Below are 27,847 nucleotides of genomic sequence, written 5' to 3' on the forward strand. Positions count from 1 at the left end.
AAATGACTGAATAAAAACAAGGTCGTACTAGAGTTCGCCGCTCATAGGAGTAAATTGTAAGTCAATCAAATAAATGTAAAAAGTGATTTAGTGTTAATAGCATTTGTTATAATAAAGTATGATTTTTACAATAATTAAATTATGTTTAATTGGCTTCAAAGGAACAGATGGGACACGAAATAATAATAAGCTATAAAATCACACCAAACATTGCTTCTCATTTAGCCGTGAGGACACGGGCTCTGGAATCACCACATCAGCGACGTCAACCTCCTTTATCCTTGCATCACAAATCTTCTAAAAATAAATCGTCTTCGTACATGAAGCAGAGTCGATAACGCAGTATAGTAAACAATCAAAAAATAGAATTGAGAGAGTAAAGAAACGGGGAGAGGGGAGCAACATTTTTGCCTCTCTGTTTTTTTTTTGTTTTGACATTTTCCGCAGGGGTGGACATCAACAGTAGAGGACAGCACTAAACCAGCCGAGTAAAGTCCAAAAGCGGCCATTATTCAGCACTATAGTAGCTGTCAGTGCTGATGCAAAAACTGTTTAGCTTTTACCCGTAGCTGTAAAAGCGCATTTAATGCCGAAGTATAGCTGGTTATTAGTGCTGGATGGTTACTTGGATCGACATTTAAATTTAATAATCAAGAAATTTCGTAGAAATGTCGTTTTCATTACTAGATTAATTTTTCAAAAGGTCCTATGAGTCACGGGTTTCCTAAGCAGACATGACCTTTTCAAAATTTTATCTAGATTTCTTTTAATGTTTTTTTTTATCTTCAGAAAGCAACACTTTTCGATGCGATGTACCGGCTTCAAGATACAGCAATGTTAAAAGCCCAAGATAACACGTCTACAAAGTTTCATTGATATGGGGGAAGGTCGAGTTATAAGTTCCTGAAAATTTCCTGTTTAGAGCTGGAAGTTTGCAGAAGGACTTTTGTCATAATATAATAAACCAAATTAATATCTTTGAACGAAAAGTCATAGCAATGTAGGAAGTCCTAACCTTTCAAAGAACCTTGCGTCCCCGTGAGAGTTTCGTCTTATCATTAATTACATGGAGACGCATGGTTTTATTTATTCGATTGATGTACTTTTCAAAAACCAAATATTTTCGTATATGTTCCAGCGTATAATATCAATATCCAAAATTACGAACAAAAAAACAGGGTTTTATGTATTACTATGAAATCCTTTTTTCCGTATCCGTAGTACGGCCCGCCTAAGTAAAATGCGCCAAAAACCATAGAAAAACATACAAATTTATGAATTCAGTGTAGTAGGCTTATGCTTTGGGATGTTCCCTTCAATTTTGTATGCTTGGTTGATGTAAATTTTTAGCTTAAATCTATTTTTGAACCACTTTAAAAAAAAGTTTTTTTCGGCTACTTTTCCTGGGTGCGGAGCAGAATGGGCCACCTTAGAAAACAAGCAATTTTGTCAAACAAAACGTTGAAGGGAGATAATAAATGATTAAAGGGACCTTTCTAACATAGTTTCCATGCAGTTAAACAACTTTTATGAAAATAGTCACTTACAAAAACAAACAATTTTGAGAATAGTTTTAATATGTTGAAATAAGACACTATTTTTACAAATAAGCATCAAAACAACCAAAAAATCAACTAATGTCGCATTACACGTGATTTGTGAAGCTACCAGGAGTGAAATAATTCATTTAGCTCAAATTTCGTAACTTTTGATTGTTTTTACAAGGCAGGAAAAGGGTGGTCCATTCTGCCACCAAGTGGATTTTAATTTAAAACTTCCACCACCAAGCCTCTAAATGATTTCAAGGTTCCGTTGTTGTTTGATTACCTTAATACTGCCGTTCTACGCATAATTGTCCCATGTTCGAAAAAGTGCAACTGAGAAAAACGCGATTGAAATTTTTCAATCGATTTCTGTGTTTCTACGCATAATTGTCCCGTGGGTTCCTATTCGCCCTATGTGTCCCTAATTGCCCCAGTTAGCAGTGTATCACTCTTATTTGTGATCCTCTTGCTAAACAACAGGTAAACACGACATAATGCTACATAAAACTAATGATTCCGTATAAGAAAATACTTGGTGGGACAATTATGCGTAGAAGTTTAACGATGGGACAAACAGACTTGATGTTGTTTTCAATGAGTTTCCGAACAAAGTACCCGATTTTATGTGTTTTTCTTAAAGTATACGACAAACTAAACTTAAAAATGTTAAAAAGTCAAAATCGTCCAAAAATGACATGGGACAATTATGCGTAGAACGACAGAATAGCTCCTGGTAACATTATAAACATTGAACACACTTTTTCAAACAATCTAACTTTCGAGAAAGCTTATTAAGAATCTTGAAATAAACAGCATTTCCGTGGTTTTGTCAATAAATTTACATTTTTGCTCATAATTCGAAAAATACAATGAATTCAAACGTGGTTTTCGGTGTGGTGGTGTTATTTAACGTCCTTTATAAGACCCTTGCCTTACTTTTGGTTTAAATCCATTCTGAAGCAAAAAACTAAGGGTGGCCCATTCTGCCCCCATGGGCCATTCTGCCTCCCCTGCCCCTATTAAGTATTCTCTCCCTATAAATATTTTTAATTTCATGTTTTTTTTTTCTAATATAAATAAAAATGTACCATACAGAAATTTCTCTCAAAAAAACACTCAAACGCGTCGATTTGTACTTTTTACAACCTAAAGTTTATTTCTAGAAACTGAACATATGCATTAAACACAGCATTCACTCAACAAAGCCCTCATCCACAAGCGCTTCACCTCCCTTCGGCGCCCGATGATTGTAGTGCTCAATATCGGGACGTTCCTGCACCAACCGATCGTACGCCTCGACAATGCGCAAGCACTCCTCGGTCGAAAGCTGAAACGACCGCGCCAACGGATCCACGTCCGCAATCTTGAAGGTCAGCTCCGTCAGCTCGTCGCGCAGCTCCGGCGGGTACAGATTGGCCACACCCCGGCGGCAGTACTTTTGCCGCATGGAGAAAATGTGGCGCACCACTTTCTCGACCACCGGAAAGGGAACCGTCGTGAGGGGGTTTTTCAGCGGAACGATCGTGACCACTCCGACGTCCACGTCCGGCTTCGGCACGAACGCTTTGCCGGGAATGATGAACTTAAGCTCGGGTCGGCTCCAGATTTGGTTCATCACCGAAAGTCGGCAGCGACGTTCGGAAAGGATCGGCGCCACGATCCGCTCGGCCACCTCCTTCTGGAAGGTCAACGTGAGGCTACTCCGGCCAAAGGACCACGCTCCGGATCGGGTGCTCATCTCGTGCAACCAGTTGATGAGCAGTCGCGTCGAGATGGCAAACGGAAGATTGCCGATGATGTGGACCGGGGCGCGTTTGTCGTGCCATTCTTGGCGGGGACAATTTGGGAAGGCCTGCTCGGTTTGAAACTGTAGAATGTCGCCGCGAACGATGTCCATTCGAAGGAAACCAGCGGAAGCTTCCGACAGCAGCTCCAGCGTGGGTAAAAATCGACGATCCTTTTCTACTACGACGAGATGGCGGGGTGCCTTCCGGATGATTGACCGCGTGATACTTCCCGGGCCGGGGCCAACCTCGAGCACGTGGTGGTCGGTGATGTTGCCGGCGGCTTTTACAATTTTGTTCGTTAGACGTTCGTCCATCAGGAAGTTCTGTGAAAGTTGTTTGATCGCGCGGAGTTTGTACAGGCGGACCAGATCCCGGATAGTGGGCAGCGGCGGCAGGCGGGCGCCGGTGCCGGCAATCGATTGAATAACTGTGGTTGATGACATTTTGCGTGAGTGCGGGAAACGTTAACTTAAACTGAAAAAAAGGAAAACAGTGATTAGCACAGTAAAAGAAAGCGACCTGAACGAGTTGTAGGTTGTAAGGCTATTAAAACAGAAAAAAATATCCAATATCTTCTCATTACAAAACTCCCGGGAGCTGCCCGAACCTTCCAAAACTCACCCTTAAAATAAAGCAAAAAAAAATCCTCCTCCTCCCTACTGCTTCTCGACCTTCTCCACCTTCAGCGGCTCCTCAAAGTCGTCCAGGAAGCGCTCCTGCTTGACCGACAGCATGGAGTACAAATAGATGCCGAAAACGGTTCCGCCTAGCACGAACCCGGTCAATTTATTGTTCCGACGTTGCCGCTGAAGTTTCTGCACCCGTTGCAGATTCTGCTGTTCGATCAGGCGCATAAAATCGATTTCGGACTTTTTCAACTTTCGGCTGCTGTCGTCGATCTTGAGGTTGTGCTGCTGCTGCTGCTTTTCCGACATTTTCTTCACAAGGTCGCGGCACGAATTTCACGATTTTTGCAAGATTTTACATCAAACTTCTGCTACGCCGCAGTTTCAAAAATGAATGACATAACAAACGTGCATCAGTGGAGCGCAGCTGACGGATGAGGAAGGTTCGCAAAGGACGGAACTGTCAAATCTAAGTTTCGTTAAGTATTATGGCTGCATGCGGATGAATCTGGAGCACGCAGCTTTGGCTGGGTTCTGTTGCCATGTGTTAAGATGAATTCACACAGCAGTGAGTTTGACCCAATAATCCCCCATTTTTTTTATATATCAAGCAAAACAATGTAAAAGGACCGAAGACGAAGTGTAAACCAAGAGTCTATCCTGTTCACGTCAGTTGATGTTTACATTAGGAACGAGCAGGATAGACTCTTTGTTTACACTTCGGCTTCAGTCCTATTACAATATTTAGCTAGATATGTATTAGGGGACATACAATGCCAACTTTTCAGAACTTCCCAAAGTGTGCGAAAAATCTTTGACCGAGTTATGCATTTTTGAATCAATACTGAAAAAGTCAAACCAATCCTGGATGTCTATGGCACATTTTGAAGTGCTTCAAAAGACCTTTCGAATGCATCTAAGAGAGTTGGAATTGATGAAGTTTTACGGAAATGCGAGCAATTTTAAGATTGTTTAGGTTTTTTGGACCTCAAACTTCGAAGCCCGTTTTACCCCACTTCCCTTTGTCGTAGAGGGCTCATATTTGGCATGAGTTCATCTCATGCATAGACAAACAAACGCTGAAAGTTTCATCCAAATCGGAGCACCTCGATACGACCTGTTACACATTGGTGATAAACTCGCTCTTAATTTGATTTCAGCTGGTTGCACTTGAATTTTCATTGAAATTTTGAAGTTTATTGTAAAATTTTTTTTTTTTTGCCCCCTGATTTTTCGGGCCAATTTTGAAGGGGGGGGGGGGTGACAAAAACTTTTAAAAATATTTGTACCAGCCTTATCTGATAAAGAATTCACAGAATTCTGAAACGGCATTCAATTCGAATCATTTACGAATTCCGTTTCAAACGCAACAACCGATTTCGTGTGACTGTGTGCGACTGCCTTTGTGACAAATTCCAAAACTTTTCTCAATTTCCTACCGTAACTGCCACCCTGTTTGTACACAAAACATCTTTCAAAAAAAAAACTCTCCCTCTCTCCGCTCTTTGCTCCAAAGCCAACGAAAGAGAGACCTAACTGTTTCTCTCTTCTCTTTTCACCCACACAACCACAGTGTTGAATCAACTGTTTTGATTCGTGCGAGAGTTTCTTCCATGTTTCTTTCGCGTTCAGTTCAGTTCGTCGCGAGCAGCTGAGAGCGTGAGGTCGTTTTCCGAAAACTTCGTCACAATCTCCCCGTTTTCCGAGGTTGTTATTGTTGTTGTTTTCGAGTGTGTGTGTGTGTGTATGTGCCAACCAGCTGGAAGAGGCAGCCAGTCAGGAAGGAAAAAAAAGGTCGCAAGAGGAAAATTTTTGCGTCGTCGATTTCGCTGGATTGAACCAGATCGAAGAAAATAGTGAAAATTTCGGTGCCGTTGCCCGCTCGTCGTCGGAAAAACTAAATCCGTCGGGAAATTCCGTCGTCGGCCAGGAATAGGTCGAGCACACGCAGTTTTTTTTTCTCGTCTTCCTGTAGGGGCCATTTTTAGAACCTTCCCGTCCCGTCCAAACTCCCCGACAGAGAGGAGAGGTGGGAAAACAGACCAGGAAAAGTCATCAACCAGAATTTTCCTTTGTCGTGTCACGGGTACGACGGCGGAGTGCAGCAAAGGTAAGCGAACTGCCGCTGCTGCTGGTTGAGAGCACGAGGGAAAGGTGGCCACAAGAGGAGATAGGACAGAGGGAACCCCGTTTTGCGCGTGCAGTGCGTTGAGACGACGGTCGGACGAATAGCTATACAGTGCCTCTCGAGCAAGCAACATGCAAACCATTCCGAGACACACGATTTTGGTTTGTGTGTCCGACTGAACGTTCCGTCAATGTCCACGACACTCGAACGGAGTTTGGAGAAATAGGCGAGGGCGAGGGTTTGCAGTACCGACGAGGAATTAAGAGCGAGTCCACGAACAGGGCATACCTAAGGCTACCAACTGTACGGATTTTTTCCTTATCATACGGATTTTCGACCCTCTTCGCGGATTTTTAATAGGCCGGATTTTTTGTAGGGAATTTCACGCATAATTCGGATTTGTATGGAATTTCAACAATTTTTGAACATTAAATTGCTTTTTTGATTTGGTCAAAGCTTTTGTTAATTAGACATTTTAATTTAACTGTGAGTTTGATTTAAAAAGGGAGAGTTTTCCGGGTTTTTCTCAATTCAAACTTGATTATTTATTTTATTATTTTTTTTCTTTCATATGTTAATAGGACCTTTTAAAAAAACTCCCTAGAATAATTATTGTTCTTTTAGACATTCCTTACCAAAGGACCATCCATAAACCACGTGGACACTTTTTTGGGAATCTTCCCCCCCCCCCCTCGTGGACAATTGTACATATAAAAAAAATTGTTGTGTGGGTCGTGGCAATTCCCCCCCCCCCTTATGTGTCCACGTGGTTTATGGATGGTCCCTAAATACATTTATTCATTAAAAGATCCAAAGGCTTTCTAAAACTTATGAAAACCTTTGAACATTTGAATTAATAAATCTAGAGATTTTTTTAAAGGTCCTATAAGGCCGATGCAAATATAGCCATAGTCTTCACATTTAAATGAAAAAAGTGTTTTAAAATGAATTTTTCACTAGTTCAGTTGTTTTGCAATCTTTAGTTTTCAAAAAATCTAAGATCTGACAAAAACAAAAGTTGTATCGAAAAAAAAGATTTTGCATCTAAAATTTTAAAAAAATCTTAAGATTTTTTAATAAACCCAAACATGCTAAAAATGATTTAAAACGCAGAAGAATGTATTTTAATTTGATTTCAGCTGGTTGCACTTGAATTTTCATTGAAATTTTGAAGTTTATTGTAAAATTTTTTTTTTGCCCCCGGATTTTTCGGGCCAATTTTGAAGGGGGGGGGGGGGGGGGGGGGGGAAAATATTTGTACCAGCCTAAACTGCTGTGTTTCACATGTTATAGGACCTTTTCAATAAAAAAAAAAACTTTACTTAATCCACCCTTAGGTGGTTGGCGCCTTCCTCACATTTAAAGAGTGCTATCCAAAATGCAAAAAGTGCGTAAATAACACTTAAAAATTTATAACTTTTGATAGGGTTGTCAGATCTTCAATGTTTTGGACGCGTTAGAAAGGGCTTTTGTATACCTATCCGACGATAGGTCGCATGAGAGATCCGGACAGCATTTTCATCAAAATATCTGAGATCCGGCCTCGAAAAAGTGCGTTTTTTTAGCATAACTTTTGAAGTACTTAACTAAACTACATAATTTTTAAAAGCGACTCATGGGACCCCAAGACGGAGGCCAAAACGGACAAAATCGGTTCAGCCAATGTCGAGATAATCGAGTGACAATTTTTTGATCAACATCCCACCACACACACAGACATTTGCTCAGAATTTGATTCTGAGTCGATAGGTATACATGAAGGTGGGTCTAGGAGGTCTAATTAAGAAGTTAATTTTTCGAGTGATTTTATAGCCTTTCCTCAGTAAAGTGAGGAAAGCAAAACTCTGGAAAAATGTTCGTGAAAACACTGAGAACGATATCATTCGTAAAAGCAAACTTGACAATTCGTAAACTTTTAAACGTATTACTTTTAGTGAACTTTTTAATGGTAAATTTTTGCTCAGGGAACCCCTTAGATCAGGGGTGCTCAAAGTTTTTGGATGTCGGGCCAAATTTGAAGCTCAAATGAGCTTGCGGGCCAAATATATAAAATTGGTAGTTAAAAAAAAAAGAATTTACTTCATTTTAATTTTAAAGAATTAAAAAAACTATTTCTGTTAATTTTTGGAACATTTTCGTTATTATTAGTTCCCAACAATTAGACCGATGAAAATTTTTCCAAAACTTTTTGTCCTTCGACGCTGGCCATGGTTGAGGGGAGGCAAAAAAGTAAAAGAAATACAAAAATTGAACTTACAACATTTCAACCTTTCAATGAAAAAACAGCTACAAAATGTTTCATACACCCGTACAGTTGATTTGCAATCATAATTGAAAAAAACTAACTTAATCCACCTATGTGGTTGATGCCTTCCTCACTTTTTACCAACAATGGGTAATATGAGTGGTTTGAACACATATTTCAGCTATTTTTTTAGGTCCAGAAAAATAAGTACACAGATATAACTTAAGTTGTCATAACTCGAGACAGGGTTGCCAGATTTTCAATTATGTGGACTCGTTGGATAGGTCTCTCGATTATCTAACCAACGATGGGTCGGATGCTGGATCCAGACATCGTTTACATGCATTTAAGTGAGATCCGGCTTCAAAAAAGTACATAAATATCACTTAAGTGGTCATAACTCGAGACAGGGTTACCAGATCTTCAATGTGTGGACTTGTTGGAAAGGTCTCTTGATTACCTAACCAACGATGGGTTGGATGATGGATCCGGACATCGTTTACATGCATATAATTGAGATTCGGATATATGTGAAAACACATTTTTATACATAACTTTTGAACTACTTATCGAAACTTCAAACAATTCAATAGCGATGTTGGGACCCTAAACCAAGTCGAATGCAACTGGTTCGATCAAAATCGGTTCAGCCAGTGCTGAGAAAACTTGGCAAGATTTACATACACACACACACAGACATTTGTTCAGTTTTCGATTCTGAGTCGATATGTATATGAAGGTGGGTCTTCGAGCTTTTAATAAAAAGTTCATTTTTAGAGCAGGATTATAGCCTTACCTCAGTAAGGAAGGCAAAAGTATGTTTCGACAATAAAAAATATATAAATTCCAAAATACTAATTCTATAAATTGGTCTTAAAATTAATTTCAGCTGATGACACTTAAATTTCCATTCCATTTTTTGAAAAAAAATATTTTTGTCTCAGATTTTTGGAGCCGAGGTTGAAGGTGGGGTTAGAGTCTGGGTGACAAAAGCTTTGAAAAATATTTAACAGCATAACAGCCTTATTCCTTCGATTTCTACATTTTGTCTGCCTGAATCAGATTATAGTCAATAAGATTCGTTATCCAACTGTCATGAGTTCGAATACCGAGGTGGAGGTTTTTAAGTGCAAATAAAGATTGAGGCTCAGTTTATAAGGAGGTTCAACATGATTTTTAAATAAATTGCTATTATTACAGATTTCTTTCTAAATCAAAAATTAACGTTTCATATGCATTCCCAAAATTGCTTCATGAAAATTTCTAGATTACACTTTCAGAAGATTATTTCAATTAGAAAGATTTTTGAGAAAAAACATAATCTGTCGTAAAATGAGGATCAAAAATGGATAAATCATTAGTTTTATATCAAGAGAAAATAAAAAAAAATGGCATTAACTTATTTAAAATACACCTTTATTTTGAAAAGTATAAAATCACTTTACAAATGGCCATTTGACATAATCATTCAAAATAAGCGGGCCATTAAAACTTACCTCGTGTGCCACGTTTGGCCCGCGGGTCATACTTTGGTCACCCTTGATCTAAGACCTTAAAATCCCAACTAATAACCTTTCGCTTGCGTCCAAAAGGGTTCAAATCGGTTGAAACAGGTCGTAGCGATTATTTTTTTTTCTAATGTGGTTTTGTTAAAATTGACGATAATGACAATTTTTGGGACCACCCTAACACGGCATAGGCAGGGTTGTTACGGACGGCGCGGATCGCGCGGATGGCGCGGATGGCGCGTATCGCGCGGATCTGGCGCGGATTTGCTGGCTAATTTTGCTCAGGCGCGGATTTCGCGCGGATGGCAATTTTGATAAACAAAATAATTGAGAACGATAGAATTTCTTTCAAATTACAAAGGAAAATATTATTAGGAATTAAATAAATTCAATCTTTTTCGTTGAGTGCAAATACATCAATTTCTAAGAAGTTGTTAATTAAGAAAATTTTCTTCTAAAAATTATTGATTGTTTTTTTTCATACGAAACTTTGAAATAATCTTCAAGGAGCGATTTTTTTTAATGTATTGAGATTTGTTATATTAATTTAACATTACATTACAACTCATTATTTTTAAAACATCTACTTAACAATTCAAATAAATACCAATTTTATTAAAATCAAATTAACAAAATTAAAAAAAATTACAGAATTTTAAAAATTGAAGCTTAGAAACTTTTTAGATTTTTTATGTTTTTTTCAATTTTTCAATATAAAAATTTCAATTTTTAAATTTTTGGTTTATTGAAAAAAATAAAAATTCTGTTGCCACTCTGATTCAGGTAGAATTGATTCTACTCCCAATTATCACAACATGACGAAATCCACTTAGAAATCTGCTAAAATCTCCGTCTAAAAGCGAAATGTAATGTTAAAATTAAAAAATAAGAAATCTGGACTTCAACAATTTGAAATAAAAAAGAAACATAATTCATAATTTGAAATTGTCAAAACTTACAGACTCAAAAAACGTGAAAAAGTACGAATTATTAAATTGAAAAATTACGAAAGTATTGCAATTGATTTTTTTGTTAATTTTTATTTATTAAGAAAGTTCTTAAGTTATCAAATTATTAAATTTTTAATAAATTATTAAATTATTAAATTTTTAAATAATTAAATAATTAAATAATTAAATAATTAAATAATTAAATAATTAAATAATTAAATAATTAAATAATTAAATAATTAAATAATTAAATAATTAAATAATTAAATAATTAAATAATTAAATAATTAAATAATTAAATAATTAAATAATTAAATAATTAAATAATTAAATAATTAAATAATTAAATAATTAAATAATTAAATAATTAAATAATTAAATAATTAAATAATTAAATAATTAAATAATTAAATAATTAAATAATTAAATAATTAAATAATTAAATAATTAAATAATTAAATAATTAAATAATTAAATAATTAAATAATTAAATAATTAAATAATTAAATAATTAAATAATTAAATAATTAAATAATTAAATAATTAAATAATTAAATAATTAAATAATTAAATAATTAAATAATTAAATAATTAAATAATTAAATAATTAAATAATTAAATAATTAAATAATTAAATAATTAAATAATTAAATAATTAAATAATTAAAAAATTAAATAATAACATAATTCAATTTATGAATTTATTAAATTAATAAATTATTAAATTATTAAATTATTAAATTATTAAATTATTAAATTATTAAATTATTAAATTATTAAATTATTAAATTATTAAATTATTAAATTATTAAATTATTAAATTATTAAATTATTAAATTATTAAATTATTAAATTATTAAATTATTAAATTATTAAATTATTAAATTATTAAATTATTAAATTATTAAATTATTAAATTATTAAATTATTAAATTATTAAATTATTAAATTATTAAATTATTAAATTATTAAATTATTAAATTATTAAATTATTAAATTATTAAATTATTAAATTATTAAATTATTAAATTATTAAATTATTAAATTATTAAATTATTAAATTATTAAATTATTAAATTATTAAATTATTAAATTATTAAATTATTAAATTATTAAATTATTAAATTATTAAATTATTAAATTATTAAATTATTAAATTATTAAATTATTAAATTATTAAATTATTAAATTATTAAATTATTAAATTATTAAATTATTAAATTATTAAATTATTAAATTATTAAATTATTAAATTATTAAATTATTAAATTATTAAATTATTAAATTATTAAATTATTAAATTATTAAATTATTAAATTATTAAATTATTAAATTATTAAATTATTAAATTATTAAATTATTAAATTATTAAATTATTAAATTATTAAATTATTAAATTATTAAATTATTAAATTATTAAATTATTAAATTATTAAATTATTAAATTATTAAATTATTTAATTATTAAATTATTAAATTATTAAATTATTAAATTATTAAATTATTAAATTATTAAATTATTAAATTATTAAATTATTAAATTATTAAATTATTAAATTATTAAATTATTTAATTATTTAATTATTAAATTATTAAATTATTAAATTATTAAATTATTAAATTATTAAATTATTAAATTATTAAATTATTAAATTATTAAATTATTAAATTATTAAATTATTAAATTATTAAATAATTAAATTATTAAATTATTAAATTATTTAATTATTAAATTATTAAATTATTAAATTATTAAATTATTAAATTATTAAATTATTAAATTATTAAATTATTAAATTATTAAATTATTAAATTATTAAATTATTAAATTATTAAATTATTAAATTATTAATTTTTTTGTTGTTTTTTTTTTAGTTCGGATCATTTTTGGAGTCATATTTTTGTTTAGAGAAATTTAGAGAAGAAAATAATAGAAATTTTCCAGAGATTTTCCAGAGTAAAGTTTTGGCGAAAAAGTAGTAAATCCCTAGATTTTATAAATTAGTGATTTATTTTATGGTTTTAATTTTTTTTTTAATTTTTGAATTTAATTTTTTTCCTGAATTTGTTTTTAAAGCAACGATATTAAAAGTGTTGCAAAAAATGCTTATATTGTTTCAGAAATGGCAAAAATTGTTCCATTTGGTACAGGTGGGATATGAATCCACAACTGATCAACGGTACTGATCCAAATGCCTTCTGTATTATTCTTTTTTTGTTTAAAATTTCATTCACTCTCTTACTCTCTTCTTTGTTTGTCGCGATTTTTTTTATATGGCGCGGATTTCGCGCGGATTGAGTTTAGGGGTCGGCGCGGATTTGGCGCGGATTTTTTCTCGACTTTTCCGTAACAACCCTGCATAGGTCACCCTAATGGCCAAACAAAAAAAATATTTTGACCAAAGAACCCCCACATCATTTTTGAGCTCTATCAAAGACCTTTTTTCGGTTTATGCTATTTTCAAATGGAATTACTGTATTTTTGTTATACTGGTCATGTCTGTAACATAATCACCTACTTCTTAATGCGAAATCAATCAACAATTTTTGTCAGAAACATGGCTCACAACATTCTGATTCGAATCACTTTACCCGTAAACATGAAATTTAAAATTTACGTAAATTTTCTGATCACTTTTTTTTATTTTTAAGTTTAATCCAACATTTTGAAAACAAATAGGGTATATGGCCCTATTTTGGACCTACTATGCAAAGCGTCAACATATTTCGCATTGTTTTCATCAACGGTCTAACTAATTTGGCTCGTTTCAGGATTGTTTTGTGCCTTAATTTATGCTTAACAAAGTGTACTATTGAAATTTGGAAATAATTTAACCATTTCATTGTAATAAGCATTTCGAGTAAAACATTTTTTGGATGCTTTTTGGACCTATTGAATGTATTTTGGAGACATCGCTGAACCTATTTTGGACCTACACTCTGATTGGTTGAAATTTGGACAACTCGAATTGCGGCGTGCGGCGGCAACACGCACACTTACAGAAACTCGGTTTGATAAACCAAAGGGCCTATCCACGATTATAATTTGGAAAATATTTATTCCAGAAATTAAATAATTATGATAAAACAATGGATTTGAATTTGAAAACGTGTTTTTATCATATTGAATGGAAACTCACGCTTCTTTAGTAGGTCTCTGTCCTATTTACAATTTGCGTATTCTTAGGACCTAATTGTTCAAGCATTAGAACATAAAAGACAACCTGTTATTTGTCGCAATAAAACACCTTAACTTAAAATGAAATGAATGACAGAGATACATACACAATACATAACAAGTTACAATGAATAAAGGTTCTAAATTTTACGCAGAGCTTAAGTTCAAATATTATTAAACAATCAAGAAATTTTAAAGGGAGATAATAGCTTGTAACTTGGTGTGAAATTTTCTCATCTGTCATGTTAAACTTTACAGTTGCTTGACAAAATATTTAACTACATGTTGCACTTTTAAAAACAATGTAATATTTGAAAAAATCTTTGTTTGAATACCAGGGTTCCTTCGATAGTCATAATTTGTTTTGTAAAAGCAGATTTGAAGTGTTCAAACATTATTTTTACTTCGAACTTACCATCACTTAGGTTGCTGATATAATTTTTTAAGAACCTTAACCTTATACATATAAGTTTTAGGTAAAATTGTTAAAAATTCAGAACTTTGCCTGAAATTCGTTGAAAATAATTTTGTTTATTGAATTATATATTTATATTACATGTTTAACTCAATTCAAAGAACGAATCAAAAGTCTTCACATTTTATATGAAATTTGTTTCACTGGAAATGCCTCTAAATTAGGAGATTTTTTTAAATTATCTTTCAAAAACAAATAATATTTGGGTAATTCTCTACCAACTCACACGAAATCGGGAAAAGTTGCCCCGACCCCTCTTCGATTTGCGTGAAACTTTGTTCTAAGGGGTAACTTTTGTCCCTGATCACGAATCCGAGGTCCGTTTTTTTATATCTCGTGACGTACGACCCCTTCCATTTTTGAACATGCGAAAAAAGAGGTGTTTTTCAACAATTTGCAGCCTGAAACGGTGATGAGATAGAAATTTGGTGTCAAAGGGACTTTTATGTAAAATTAGACGCCCGATTTGATGGCGTACTCAGAATTCCGAATAAACGTATTTTTCATCGAAAAAACACTAAAAAAGTTTTAAAAATTCTCCCATTTTCCGTTACTCGACTGTAAAAAATTTTGGAACAAGTCATTTTATGGGAAATTTAATGTACTTTTCGAATCTACATTGTCCCAGAAGGGTCATTTTTTCATTTAGAACATTTTTTTTTCATTTTAAAATTTCGTGTTTTTTTCTAACTTTGCAGGGTTATTTTTTAGAGTGTAACAATGTTCTACAAAGTTGTAGAGTAGACAATTACAAAAATTTTGATATATAGACATAAGGGGTTTGCTTATAAACATCACGAGTTATCGCGATTTTACGAAAAAAAGTTTTGAAAAAGTTACTTTTTGCGTTTCTCTTTGTTTCGTCGTCCGTGTCTGTCGCGGGTGACCATGAATGGCCATGATCGATGACGACCAACTTTTTCAAAACTTTTTTTCGTAAAATCGCGGTAACTCGTGATGTTTATAAGCAAACCCCTTATGTCTATATATCAAAATTTTTGTAATTGTCTGCTCTACAACTTTGTAGAACATTGTTACACTCTAAAAAATAACCCTGCAAAGTTAAAAAAACTCGAAATTTTAAAATGAAAAATTTTGTTCTAAATGAAAAAATGACCCTTCTGGGACAATGTAGATTCGAAAAGTACATTAAATTTCCCATAAAATGACATGTTCCAAAATTTTTTACAGTCAAATAACGGAAAATGGGAGAATTTTTAAAACTTTTTTGGTGTTTTTTTCGATGAAAAATACGTTTATTCGGAATTCTGAGTACGCCATCAAATCGGGCGTCTAATTTTACACAAAAGTCCCTTTGACACAAAATTTCTATCTCATCACCGTTTCAGGCTGCAAATTATTGAAAAACACCTCTTTTTTCACATGTTTAAAAATGGAAGGGGTCGTACCGCCCCTCCGTCACGAGATATCAAAAAACGGACCTCGGATTCGTGATCAGGGACAAAAGTTACCCCTTAGGACAAAGTTTCACGCAAATCGAAGAGGGGTCGGGGCAACTGCTATGTGAGTTGGCGGAGAATTACCCATTTAATAAGAGATTATTCACAAACTTATTTTACCTTTTCCTAGTAGAAAATTGTCTGAAGAATCCGATAATGCATTCCGTTTTATGATTCAAAATTATGTTCATTGAGAAATCATGACACTTTGAGAAGATTAAAATAATGCTAATTATCAACATTTTCTTAATTATTGTTAACTAACTTTTTAAACTTTTGAAAATTTCATGAAAAGTTCTTCATGAGGTACTTTGAGCACTTCTCTACCACGGTCAGTATGATTCCATACCATTCCGTACGTATTTAATTTGTACTCTTCATTTTGCGGAAAAATCTCAAACCTATCAAAGTCACCCAAATTTACGGTAATCAGATATGTCTCAAATCATAAACTTCATAAAGTTAACATCGCACCTCTTTTGCTTTTTTTTTCGATGATATTTATTTTTCTCTTTGGTTCAATTGTGTTTCTAACATGATTGACACGGTAATTTTTTTCCATATGAATATTTCTCTGAATAGTTTGCAATACGTCGTAATAGCCATCACGATCTCCGACACTTATTTGATTTTTTTTCTCTGAATCAAACCAAATTTTGTTTATTTTTCAGTAAAGAGCATTTTGAAGTTGTGCATTTTTTATTTATAATTCGTAAATTGATCGAGAGCTGATCGAAAAATTGATTTGTTTATAACTAGCGCTTAGGATCTTTTTAAAACTAACTCAAGATTTTTTAAATTTAATTCATACGACTTTTTCAAAAACCACTCGTAAGCCATGTTGACAGCTCCTGTCACGGTGACAGCTGACGATTAAATGAACTAGACCCTTTAGGTTTTTCAATCGTTTCCCCTTCAATTCCAACAGGGTAGCCAGTTTGCAGTTTTTTAAAGCAAAAATTAAAAGTATATGCAGCTAAATTGGTGATAATGATGTAAAAACAAAAATAAATCAACATCAGTTTAAATTTTTAGATACTTTGCAATCGGTCCTAACAATCATCTAAATCTCTATCATCAATTTGCATTTTTATCGTTTAAAAAACATAATTTCGTTGTTTCTGTTAATCACTTGCTTTTTAAAACTTAGATTTCTTTCAAATAATTACAGTAAAGAAATTCAATTCAAAATATTAAATTTAAAATTATCAATTAATTTCAATGAAATATCGAAATAAATTGATAAACAAAACTGGCAACACCTTGTTATACATGTGTTGGTGATAGCCTTGAACCAACGGCAAAGTAGGTCCAAAAACTGATCCAACGCGGCTGATTTGAAAAAATATTTTGAATTGTGTTTTTTCGATAATAGAATAGTAATTTCAATGGTTTAGTGATGAAAAACATAAAAGAATTAAATAAACAACAGTTACATTGCTCGCATACCGGACGAAATTGCTAGGTGTCAGTGCAAAACAGAAAAAAATCATCAAAGTGTCGCGAGCCAAATCTGATAAGCAACGAGGCTGGAATTTTTGGACCTAATCTACGTGCTAGGAAAATGGTAGGAAAGACGAATGGCATTGGAAAAAGTGGCTGAAAAAGCGGAAATAATCAAAAATGTTAACATTTTTGGAAGAGGTAAGCTACAAAACGATCCTGCTTACACTTTCTGTTGGTGGGATGCAGTGAATTCGTACTTTTAAAGCCTGTACTACCTCGATTAATAAAAATAGGTCCAAAATAGGGTCATATACCCTAATTTACGACTTTTTGTCAAAGTTGACTTTTTGTCAAAGTTGAAAAATTCAACGCATATAGGTGAACTTTTAAAGGATTTGGCTTATAGTTGGCACAAATTTTTCATCTTCCTTATGACAAAAGTAGAGGGCTCGAAGTTAAATTAAAATATTTTTACCCTACTATGCAGTTTTTACATTTATTTATTGAGTATTGACGAAAATCAGACGGTTATGTTTATTATTATTATTATTGTTAATTTATGGGAATCCATATTCGGTACTGCAAACCCTCGCCGCTCGATCATTGCACTCGATTCGCGTTCCTCCCACCATCCACTAAACTGATGGTAAACATTCTGATCTATTCTGACGAATCTCTCGAATCGAGTCGTCAAGTTAGTTAGTACTTCTCCTCGGCGTGCAACGCAACCAGAAGCAGAGGTCACCTTTTCTCGCTGTTCCAGATTTAAAATAAAAAGAAAAAGCAAAGCTCCAGCGGAAGTTTCGTTCAAAACGTGTTACACACTGCAAATTGAAACAGATTTCCTAATCGGTAGCGTTTTAGCGCAAAGGAAAAAAGCATAATTAATTGAAAAATACGCTGCAACGGGCCCAAAAAATCGATCAGGAAGCAATCAGTGTGCAAAAAAAGTGAAGCCAAAGCGCGTATTACATCTTGCAGCGCAGAAAGAGAGAGTTAAAAGAGTTTTTTTTCTCATTCACTTTTTCCGATTTGCAGTCTTCGGTAACCGGCCAACAAAATAGTGTGTCAGTGAATTTGCACTTTTTTTTCGGGCCGCACAATCCCGTTGAGCCCGCGCAAAGCGGTTATTAGATTGCGAAAGTTGCCCAGCTGATTGGGGGGAAGAAAAGCAAGAAGAAAAAGACGAAGAAACCACACGTGGAGGTGCGAGGACCAATAGCCAAGCAGAGCCGACAACAACAACAAACCCAACTCCAACCAGCAACATGCCGTTCATCTCCAAGGACTGGCGATCACCGGGCGAGGCCTGGGTCAAGACCGACGAGGGCTGGGAAAAGCTCAAGGTGCTGGAGTGTGTCAAGCGGAAAAGGTGAGTGATGCTTTAAATTTTAATATGAATCATTTTCATTAAAATGTTATATTAAAAAAAAAAACAAAAAAAAGTCATAGAAAACTTCGTTGTGACTTGTTAAAAACAACTACTGACTCTTAAAAGAGGCTGATTGTGCTATGTCGTTCAAAGCTGACTCGGCTTTATTTTGATCATTTATTAAACTGCCCAAAATCAATGTTATCAAAAATGTTTTGCAATTTTGTTGATAACACAGCATCAAAGACACATTTGACAGCAATTTCCACCATACCAAGTATAAATTGACGGCAAACTGTGGGGTGATGCAGGCCAACTGAGCGCCGAGCTGGTATTCTGTAAGATTCTCTCCTCTCTGAACCTTTCGTTTGTGACAAAGATTCGTTCGGCGATAAGTGAGTGATTTCTGATCACCTTGGCTAGAACTTTGTAGGGGCTTTCCCTATTGGCCGATGCACGAAGTGATTTGTTTACTTTTTTTGGTACACTCCGCAAACGTCAAACCATACAGATTGGTGCGCTGGAAGTGGGGACGCGAAGTCGTGATTATGCAGGTTATTTTTTTTTTGTGTGTGTTGGTAATCGAATAATAGCATCATTGTTGCGCTGGAAGTGGGAAGCGAAGTCGTGATTATGCAGGTTAATTTTTTTTTTTGTGTGCTTTTGTGTCGCTATTCGTTTGGGGTGAGTGATTGTGGTAATCGAATAATAGCGTGCCTTACTGAATTATTTGTGTCTTGAGCGTAATTTTCGTTGAGTAATTAGTGTTTTTTTGTGATCTTAATGAATTGTTTTGTGATTTTCAAAGCCCTTCCTATATCATCGTTGATCGGAAGGCACGGCGTCGGCTATATTGTGTATAATTTTTTCGATTTAGGTTTTATTTTTTATGGTGAAAAAGCCATTTCTATATAATGATCGAAAGGCGCACTGACATTTTGGAATAATTAATAGTGGAGTGAAATAATTGTGAGTGAGAGATTTTGTGTGTTAACCAGAAAGACCTTCCCATAGCATCGTTGCTCGGAAGGCTCGCCGACGGGTCTGTTATGAAAGTCCTCCCCATAGCATCGTAGCTCGGGAGGCATCGAAAAGCCAATACCTTATCCTACTAACCCAAAAAAATATTAATCACGTGATGCTTGAAGGAGATGCTGTGGATTCAACGGTCTCAAGCGGTATCAACAAGTATATAGCGAAAAACTGTGTGCTTGATGAGTCTGCAACTTCAACTATCGGACTAACATTCCTCCCTTTCGTTGAACTGCAGGCTTCTTGGGAGGGCGCCGGTATTGACTAATAAAGCAGGGATCTTCAGAGGTTAAACAGTGAACGGATGGTTGGCTCCCACTGATCATTTTTGATTCATTGTTTAACTTCAGCTGATCTGTCAATAACGGAGTAGCAGCTCATTGGCAGTCAACCATGCTCATGCTCATGCTCACTCCGCAAACGTCAAACCATACAAAATTGCTGCCGAATCTTTTCCGGGAAAGATCCGGCAGCAATTTGTATTGATTTGACGTTTGCTGAGGGTGCCAAAAAGTTTGGTTATGTTCTGCTTGCAAAAAAACAATGACAAAAATGCTATTTTGTGTCGTGGCGCCATCCCATCCCTGGTGATTGATCCGAGAACTACATTTAAATTTAAACCAGCCGTAATATTCATGATTGATGGAATTAAGAAGGAGATTTACGACTGTTTGCCAGTGATGAAACTAATCAAATTAGAATAATAAAAAAAATAGATTTGAGCAATATTTTAATAGAAAAAAAGTTCAAGATAGTATGTCAGAGACATAACCGAAAGACATAGGACCAAACAATTATAATGAGATTGTTGATGTGGATTGCTAGTGAAATTTAGAACAAGATTATTTTATTTTGATTGATAGATTTTTCGGCAAAATTGTCATAAATGTTCCCCAAGGTGAACCTTCCATGAGGGCACCGGCTATTCCAGGTTGTGGCCACTTCTGTCGAAATTGCCATTTTCTTGTTCAGTATCAAAACCACGAATTTTGATACCCATATTGCCAAAAAAACGTATGGTTCTGTAAAAGGCCCTCCGGACCCCGGGAGAACCTGCTTCGAGGGCACCGGCCACTCCAGTTTTTGGTCACCACTGTCGAAATGGCCGTTTTCATGTTCAGTATCAAAAACCATGAATTATGATACCCATATTGCCAAAAAACGTATGATTCTGTAAAAGGCCCTCCGGGCCCCGGGGGAACCTGCTTCGAGGGCACCGGCCACTTCAGTTTCTGGCCACCACTGTCGAAATGGCCATGTTTCATGTTCAGTATCAGAAACCTCGAATTTTAATACCCATATTGCCACAACTCGTATGATTCTTTAAAAGTCCCCCTGGGTCCCGGGGGAACCTGCTTTGAGATCACCGGCCACTCCAGGTTTTGGCTACTACTGTCGAAATTGCCATTTTCATGTTCAGTATCAAAAACCGTGAATTTTGATACCCATATTGCCAAAACACGTATGGTTCCTTAAAAGTCCCCCTGGGCCCCGGGGGAACCTGCTTTGAGATCACCGGCCGCTCCAGGTTTTGGCCACCACTGTCGAAATGGCCATTTTCATGTTCAGTATCAAAAACCATGAATTTTGATACCCATATTGCCACAACTCGTATGGTTCTTTAAAAGTCCCCCCGGGCCCCAGGGGAACCAGCTTCGAAATTACCGGCCACTCCACGTTTTGGCCACTACTGTCGTAATGGCCATTTTCATGTTCAGTATCAGAAACCATGACTTTTGATACCCATATTGCCAAAACACGTATGGTTCTTTAAAAGTCCCCCTGGGCCCCGGGGGAACCTGCTTTGAGATCACCGGCCGCTCCAGGTTTTGGCCACCACTTTCGAAATGGCCATTTTTCATGAGAACCGCCGCACCATAGCGACCTCCAACGGTCCGCTTGGTGCGGCTTTGTACGAATTTCCTCCTACTGCTGCTGGTGGTTGGTGGTTCTTCCTTCTGGTTGCTGGTCCTTTTCTTCTATTGGCTGCTGCTGCTTTGTCCTCCGCGCCGGCCCGATGTGCACAGTTCCAGTGCTCGTTCCAATGTGACTTGCTTTTGCAAAAATTTCTGCTTAAATAGCGGCAGAGCCGGAGAACAGCACAAAAGGGGCGCGGCCTCGAATGCATACGCTCGCTCTGATTGGTCATCTGCCCGATTTGAACTGAAAAATTACTCATTTTGATTGCATGTTTTAAGCGCTTTAACTATGTTTAGTCAAAGTTATTATGTAACAAAACGATAGCTTAAGTCTTCCCCTTTCGACTGGTGATTGAATCTTCTGGATTAATCGATTGGGAGAAAAGATATAAGCGTTTGAAATATGTCAATTTTTTTCGCACGCTTGTGACGTTTTGGATCGAATTTCTGGAGGAATACGAGAAAAGGGCGGATAAGCATTTTGACTGTTTGAACTATTTTTCTATTTCTCAAGCTTCAGGTAACTTTTTCTCAAAATTCAGAGTTTGAAGCAATAGCTTGGAAGGCCAGCTTCCGTTTAACATAATAAGATTTCTGGAGTTTTTTTTTGAAAAGGTCCAATAAACCAAATTTCCAGTTTTTGCTTTTTGGGTGTTTTTAGAACCGCCTTGAGTCAGGGGTATTGAAAAACACCCAAAAAGCAAAAACTGAAAATTTGGTTTATTGGTCCTTTTCAAAAAAAACTCCAGATTTGTAAAATAGTTGCCTATTGCCTGGGAAATAACAAAATAGTTGCAGCTGACAAAATGCTTATGCGCCCTTTTCAAATGTTGCTCCAGATTTCTGAACTGGCCCCCAATATAGTAAGTAGAGACATAGTCCTATGTCAAAATACTTTCAGGCTTGAGTGAACAAATCGCCACACATTCCCCAATCAATTTTATCAAACACCGTAGCCCCGGATATGTTTACTTTGGCCCCGTCACTATCTGGAACGATACGAATGAATCACACACCTGATCAGAGATCTAAAAAGTGAGGGCAATAAAACTCATAATCGTCGCGTCCCGCGCGTGTCGTCTACAAGTCGTTTCGTCAACAGAGAGAGACTCTTTCGCAAAACGACCGACCGACCGACCGACTTGAACGCGACGCAACTTGTCTGAACGCGGAAAAAGTTCTTTGTTCGACCGCTGGGCCTTTGCTCCAAGAGAGGTGGAGAACACTACCCTCTCCCCTCACCTTTCCACCCTACAACTGGAACGACCACCCTTCTCTTCTCCTCAGAGGGAAAAAAACATCAACAAAAACACTTCTCGATTTGAGAGAGAGAAAGAGCGAGAGAGTGTGTGCGTGAAAAGAAGAGCGGGAGCGTAAAATTTTTATTTGAGAGAGCATTTTGTCTCAGTCAGCTGAGTTAGGGGGTTGTTTAGGAAAAGCTCACCAGGCTGCGAAGTTGATGTAATGTGATTGTATTGGTGCGGAATAGTAATAAGCGACGAAAACATATGATTGCTACATTTGATAGGGGAAAGAAGCCAAATGTTATACAAAGATATCTAGAGTTTTTTGTTTTTGAAAAGGTCCAATAGAGATCTCCACGGTTTCTCTCACGCACACCATCATTCTGTGTTAGTATTTGTATTTGGGTAATTCTCCGCCAACTCACACAGCAGTTGCCCCGACCCCTCTTCGATTTGCGTGAAACTTTGTCCTAAGGGGTAACTTTTGTCCCTGATCACGAATCCGAGGTCCGTTTTTTGATATCTCGTGACGGAGGGGCGGTACGACCCCTTCCATTTTTGCACATGCGAAAAAAGAGGTGTTTTTCAATAATTTGCAGCCTGAAACGGTGATGAGATAGAAATTTGGTGTCAAAGGGACTTTTATGTAAAATTAGACGCCCGATTTGATGGCGTACTCAGAATTCCGAAAAAACGTATTTTTCATCGAAAAAAACACTAAAAAAGTTTTAAAAATTCTCCCATTTTCCGTTACTCGACTGTAAAAAAATTTGGAACATGTCATTTTATGGGAAATTTAATGTACTTTTCGAATCTACATTGTCCCAGAAGGGTCATTTTTTCATTTAGAACAAAATTTTTCATTTTAAAATTTCGTGTTTTTTCTAACTTTGCAGGGTTATTTTTTAGAGTGTAACAATGTTCTACAAAGTTGTAGAGCAGACAATTACAAAAATTTTGATATATATGCATAAGGGGTTTGCTTATAAACATCACAAGTTATCACGATTTTACGAAAAAAAGTTTTAAAAAAGTTGGTCGTCATCGATCATGGCCGTTCATGGTCACCCGCGACAGACACGGACGACGAAACAAAGAGAAACGCAAAAAGTAACTTTATCAAAACTTTTTTTCGTAAAATCGCGATAACTTGTGATGTTTATAAGCAAACCCCTTATGTCTATATATCAAAATTTTTGTAATTGTCTGCTCTACAACTTTGTCGAACATTGTTACACTCTAAAAAATAACCCTGCAAAGTTAGAAAAAACACGAAATTTTAAAATGAAAAATTTTGTTCTAAATGAAAAAATGACCCTTCTGGGACAATGTAGATTCGAAAAGAACATTAAATTTACCATAAAATGACATGTTCCAAAATTTTTTACAGTCGAGTAACGGAAAATGGGAGAATTTTTAAAACTTTTTTAGTGTTTTTTTCGATGAAAAATACATTTTTTCAGAATTCTGAGTACGCCATCAAATCGGGCGTCTAATTTTACATAAAAGTCCCTTTGACACCAAATTTCTATCTCATCACCGTTTCAGGCTGCAAATTATTGAAAAACACCTCTTTTTTCACATGTTTAAAAATGGAAGGGGTCGTACCGCCCCTCCGTCACGAGATATCAAAAAACGGACCTCGGATTCGTGATCAGGGACAAAAGTTACCCCTTAGGACAAAGTTTCACGCAAATCGAAGAGGGGTCGGGGCAACTTTTCCCGATTTCGTGTGAGTTGGTAGAGAATTACCCATTTGAAGTATTGTTTTGGTTTTGAACGATTGTGATTGGCTAAATTCCAAGCAGCTGATTTTGTTTACACTTTTTTTACGCAGACATAGGCAAATCGAGTAGATCAATCGTCTGTAAAAACCAGCTGTTTACCACGTGCTCGTGGTATAACAAAGGACACAGCTGATTTTGACAGACGAATCATTCTACTCGATTTGCCTATGTCTGCGTGTAAATTTTGTTACAAACTAACACACTCTCGTGCGTGGATATCTCTATAAACCAAATTTGCAGTTTTTGCTTTTTGGGTGTTTTTAATAACACTGACTCAAGGCGGTTTCAAAAAAGGTGCAGGTGGTTATGCTCTACATGACCAATATGACAAAGAACTTTGTACAAAACTCCAAAAAAATATTCTATTTTATTTTATATTTTTAAAACATTGCCTATGTATTTAATCCTAAATAATTTATTCCTATAAAATGTTTTCAATCTTTGGCACCACTGTGGAAATAATTGCCAAAACACGAAAATATTGCCAAAACAAGTATGGTTCGGAAAATGTCCCCCCGGAAGAACCTCCCCGAAGGAACAGGCCACTCTAGGTTATGACCACCACAATCAAAATGGTAATTTTCATGTCCAGTATCAAAAACCATGAATTTTGATACCCATATTGCCCCAAGTCGTATGGTTCGATTAATGTCCCCCCGGTAGAACCTTCCCGAGGGCACTGGCCACTCCGGGTGTGGCCAATCCGGTCAAAATGGCCATTTTCATTACCAGTTTCAAAAACCATGAGTTTTGATACCCATATTGCCCCAAGTCGAAAGGTTAGATTTATGTCCCCCCGGTAGAACCTCCCCGAGGGCACTGGCCACGCCGGGTGTGGCCAATATCCTATAAATGTGGCCCCAACCCCATTGCCCCAAATCATTCTGGTTTTCATGTGACCGTCCTTACAATCTTCATAAGAACAGCATTCCTCCCAATTTATTGCACAAACTGTGTCTTTCAATGTGTGCGTGTGTGAGCAATAAAATTACCAACGTGGTTCCGTCTTTGTCGAAACCACGTTAGACACTGAAATTTTCTGAGGCTAAGTGCTAGCTTAAATAGTTCGCATGAAATGTGGCAACAGTGGTGCAACATTTTCGCGTGACAGTTCCACGAAAACAGGAGAGGAGGCGAAATTTGCTAAGTGCTCTCAGCCAATCAGCAGCCGGGATTTTTCCTGCATTCATTTTTTATTTTCATCTTAACTTTTGAATACTATAACAAAGTTTTATCAACACAAATCGTTACACTTTCACTTCGCGAAATTTTGGATTGACACCCGTAGACAGTGCCCTTAGGACAAAGTTCTTTGTCAAAACTGGAAATTTGGTTTATTGGACCTGTTAAAAAAAAAACTCTAGATCAACTGCTATTATTGCTAGCAAATTGACTTAATTGAACGCGGCTGGTTCCCTGGCATGAAAAATAGTGTTTTTATGTAAAAAAGTCCAGGGAATCGTTTTGTGATGGTTTCTTCCACCGCACGAAACGGCAAAGGGTCCATTTTGCCCCAATTCCCATTTTTTTACATTTTTTCCTTGAAAATCGGTCTGTATTTAGACCGGAGGCTTTATGCGGCCATCCAAAATGCATTTAACTTATGTGAAAATGTCCCAGGAATCCAGTAAAAATAACCACTTGCACCGCAAAAATCATCTAGGGTCCATTTAACCCCAATTCCGCTATAAAAGCATTTTTGGCCGTTTTCAAATATTAGGTCAGATTTTGGAAATCTGAAAATATTTTTATCGTAAATATCAAACAATTTTACATAAGAATGACGATTTGCACTTGATAGTTTGACACATTTATGTTGATATAGAAATTAAACAAAATAAAAACATTGAAGAATTAGTTTTGGGCCAATTTTCCCAAACGCAGAATGGGTCTCGTGGCGCAGGGGTAGCGGCTTCGGCTGCCGATCCCGATGATGCTATGAGACGCGGGTTCGATTCCCGCCTTATCCACTGAGCTTCTATCGGATGGTGAAGTAAAACGTCGGTCCCGGTTTCTCCTGTTTCGTCAGAGGCGCTGGAGCAGAAATCCCACGTTAGAGGAAGGCCATGCCCCGGGGGGCGTAGTGCCAATAGTTTCGTTTCGGACCCTTTGCCGTGGAAGAAACCATCACCAATCGATTCCCTGGACTTTTTTTCATTAAAAACACTGTTTTTCATGCCAGGGAACCAGCCGCGTTCAATTAAGTCCGATTTTGGGTTCCATTTCACCCACTGTGCAGTGGTCCTGATCGCAAAATTAGGTAGAAAATGGATTTTCCGTAAAAAGATGAAGTTTTGGAGCTTTGGTGTCTTCAAAAGAGTTGTTGCATATGGAAAAAGGCAACTTTTGGTTTGGTTGGAAATTAGGGTGGTTCACTTTTAGGGTGACTTTGAAAATCTAACTTTTCAGGAATATTTTTGGGATTTTTTGTCTTGTAGAAAGTTGTTGGGCCAATCCAAGCAACTTTGTCGAAGACACCAAAATTTTATCTCGTAATCTACGCCTTCTACGACCAAATTTATAGAAAGCATCTGAGCAAACCTTCAAAAATCAGTTTTTTGAACGTGGCAATTCAGGGTAAAAGTTTTAGAGAAAAGTGATATTCGGGGCACTTTTAGAGCTCTAATAAACAAACATTTTTATTTCTTGACAAGTCAATTTGGACTTAAGGATTAAAAGTTACAACGATTTTAAAGTAAAAAAGATGCAAATTTAAAACTTAAATATCTCGAAAAGGCGCAAGCCAAATTGTAAGCGCCAGGTTGCATTTGAAAGAGGAGATCTAGCACTACAAACGCTGGAAAATCTCAGGGGTGTTTTTATTTAAACTCGATATATCGCCATTTGAAAAAGTCTAATTTTCAAGGGAAAACCTTATTGGACCACCCTAACGAATTTCGAAAAATTTTCAAATATATGTTTTTCCATGTAATTTTGGCCGCTGAATCTGAATCTGTCCTCAGAATTGACCCAAATTGTCGAAAAATTGGTTTTTGGTCATATTTTGGGCTTAAATGATAATTTTACATGGAAACCCAAAATATGACCAAACATCGATTTTTCGACACCAAATTACCAAATATTGGATTAAATATTTCCAAATACAGTCAAGACTCGGTTATCCGAAGGCCTCGGAAAAATTTAAC

The 27,847-nt window shown here is 35.5% G+C and overlaps 3 protein-coding genes across 3 annotated transcripts in view; 1 reads left to right on the plus strand and 2 right to left on the minus strand.

Annotated features, from left to right (window-relative positions):
- Positions 1 to 2,673: 2,673 nt before the first annotated feature.
- Positions 2,674 to 3,774, minus strand: LOC120417988 (dimethyladenosine transferase 1, mitochondrial). The gene has a single exon (XM_039580234.2). It carries the CDS (start codon positions 3,772 to 3,774, stop codon positions 2,737 to 2,739), a length of 1,038 nt encoding a protein of 345 aa, XP_039436168.1. The 3' UTR covers positions 2,674 to 2,736.
- On the minus strand, positions 3,531 to 4,266 carry LOC120417989 (cytochrome c oxidase assembly factor 3, mitochondrial). The gene is made up of 2 exons (XM_039580235.2): positions 3,953 to 4,266; positions 3,531 to 3,805 (listed from the first exon to the last, which is right to left on the minus strand). Exon 1 carries the CDS (start codon positions 4,264 to 4,266, stop codon positions 3,988 to 3,990), a length of 279 nt encoding a protein of 92 aa, XP_039436169.1. The 3' UTR covers positions 3,531 to 3,805; positions 3,953 to 3,987.
- Positions 4,267 to 5,576: 1,310 nt separating this feature from the next.
- LOC120417978 (F-box only protein 25) overlaps positions 5,577 to 27,847 on the plus strand; it is a 37,617-nt gene continuing 15,346 nt past the window's right edge. The window contains exons 1-2 of the mRNA XM_039580218.2: positions 5,577 to 6,067; positions 18,386 to 18,719. Of these exons, the coding sequence (XP_039436152.1) occupies positions 18,616 to 18,719 (104 nt within the window). The 5' untranslated portion in view covers positions 5,577 to 6,067; positions 18,386 to 18,615. The remainder of the gene's footprint in view (positions 6,068 to 18,385; positions 18,720 to 27,847) is intronic.

Source organism: Culex pipiens, chromosome 2, assembly GCF_016801865.2.
Source record: "Culex pipiens pallens isolate TS chromosome 2, TS_CPP_V2, whole genome shotgun sequence".
NCBI lineage: Eukaryota > Metazoa > Arthropoda > Insecta > Diptera > Culicidae > Culex > Culex pipiens.

Excerpts from the sequence above, each read along its gene's own strand:
- LOC120417988 (XM_039580234.2), bottom strand. The coding sequence starts at position 3,774 with ATGTCATCAACCACAGTTATTCAATCGATTGCCGGCACCGGCGCCCGC.
- LOC120417989 (XM_039580235.2), bottom strand. The coding sequence starts at position 4,266 with ATGTCGGAAAAGCAGCAGCAGCAGCACAACCTCAAGATCGACGACAGC.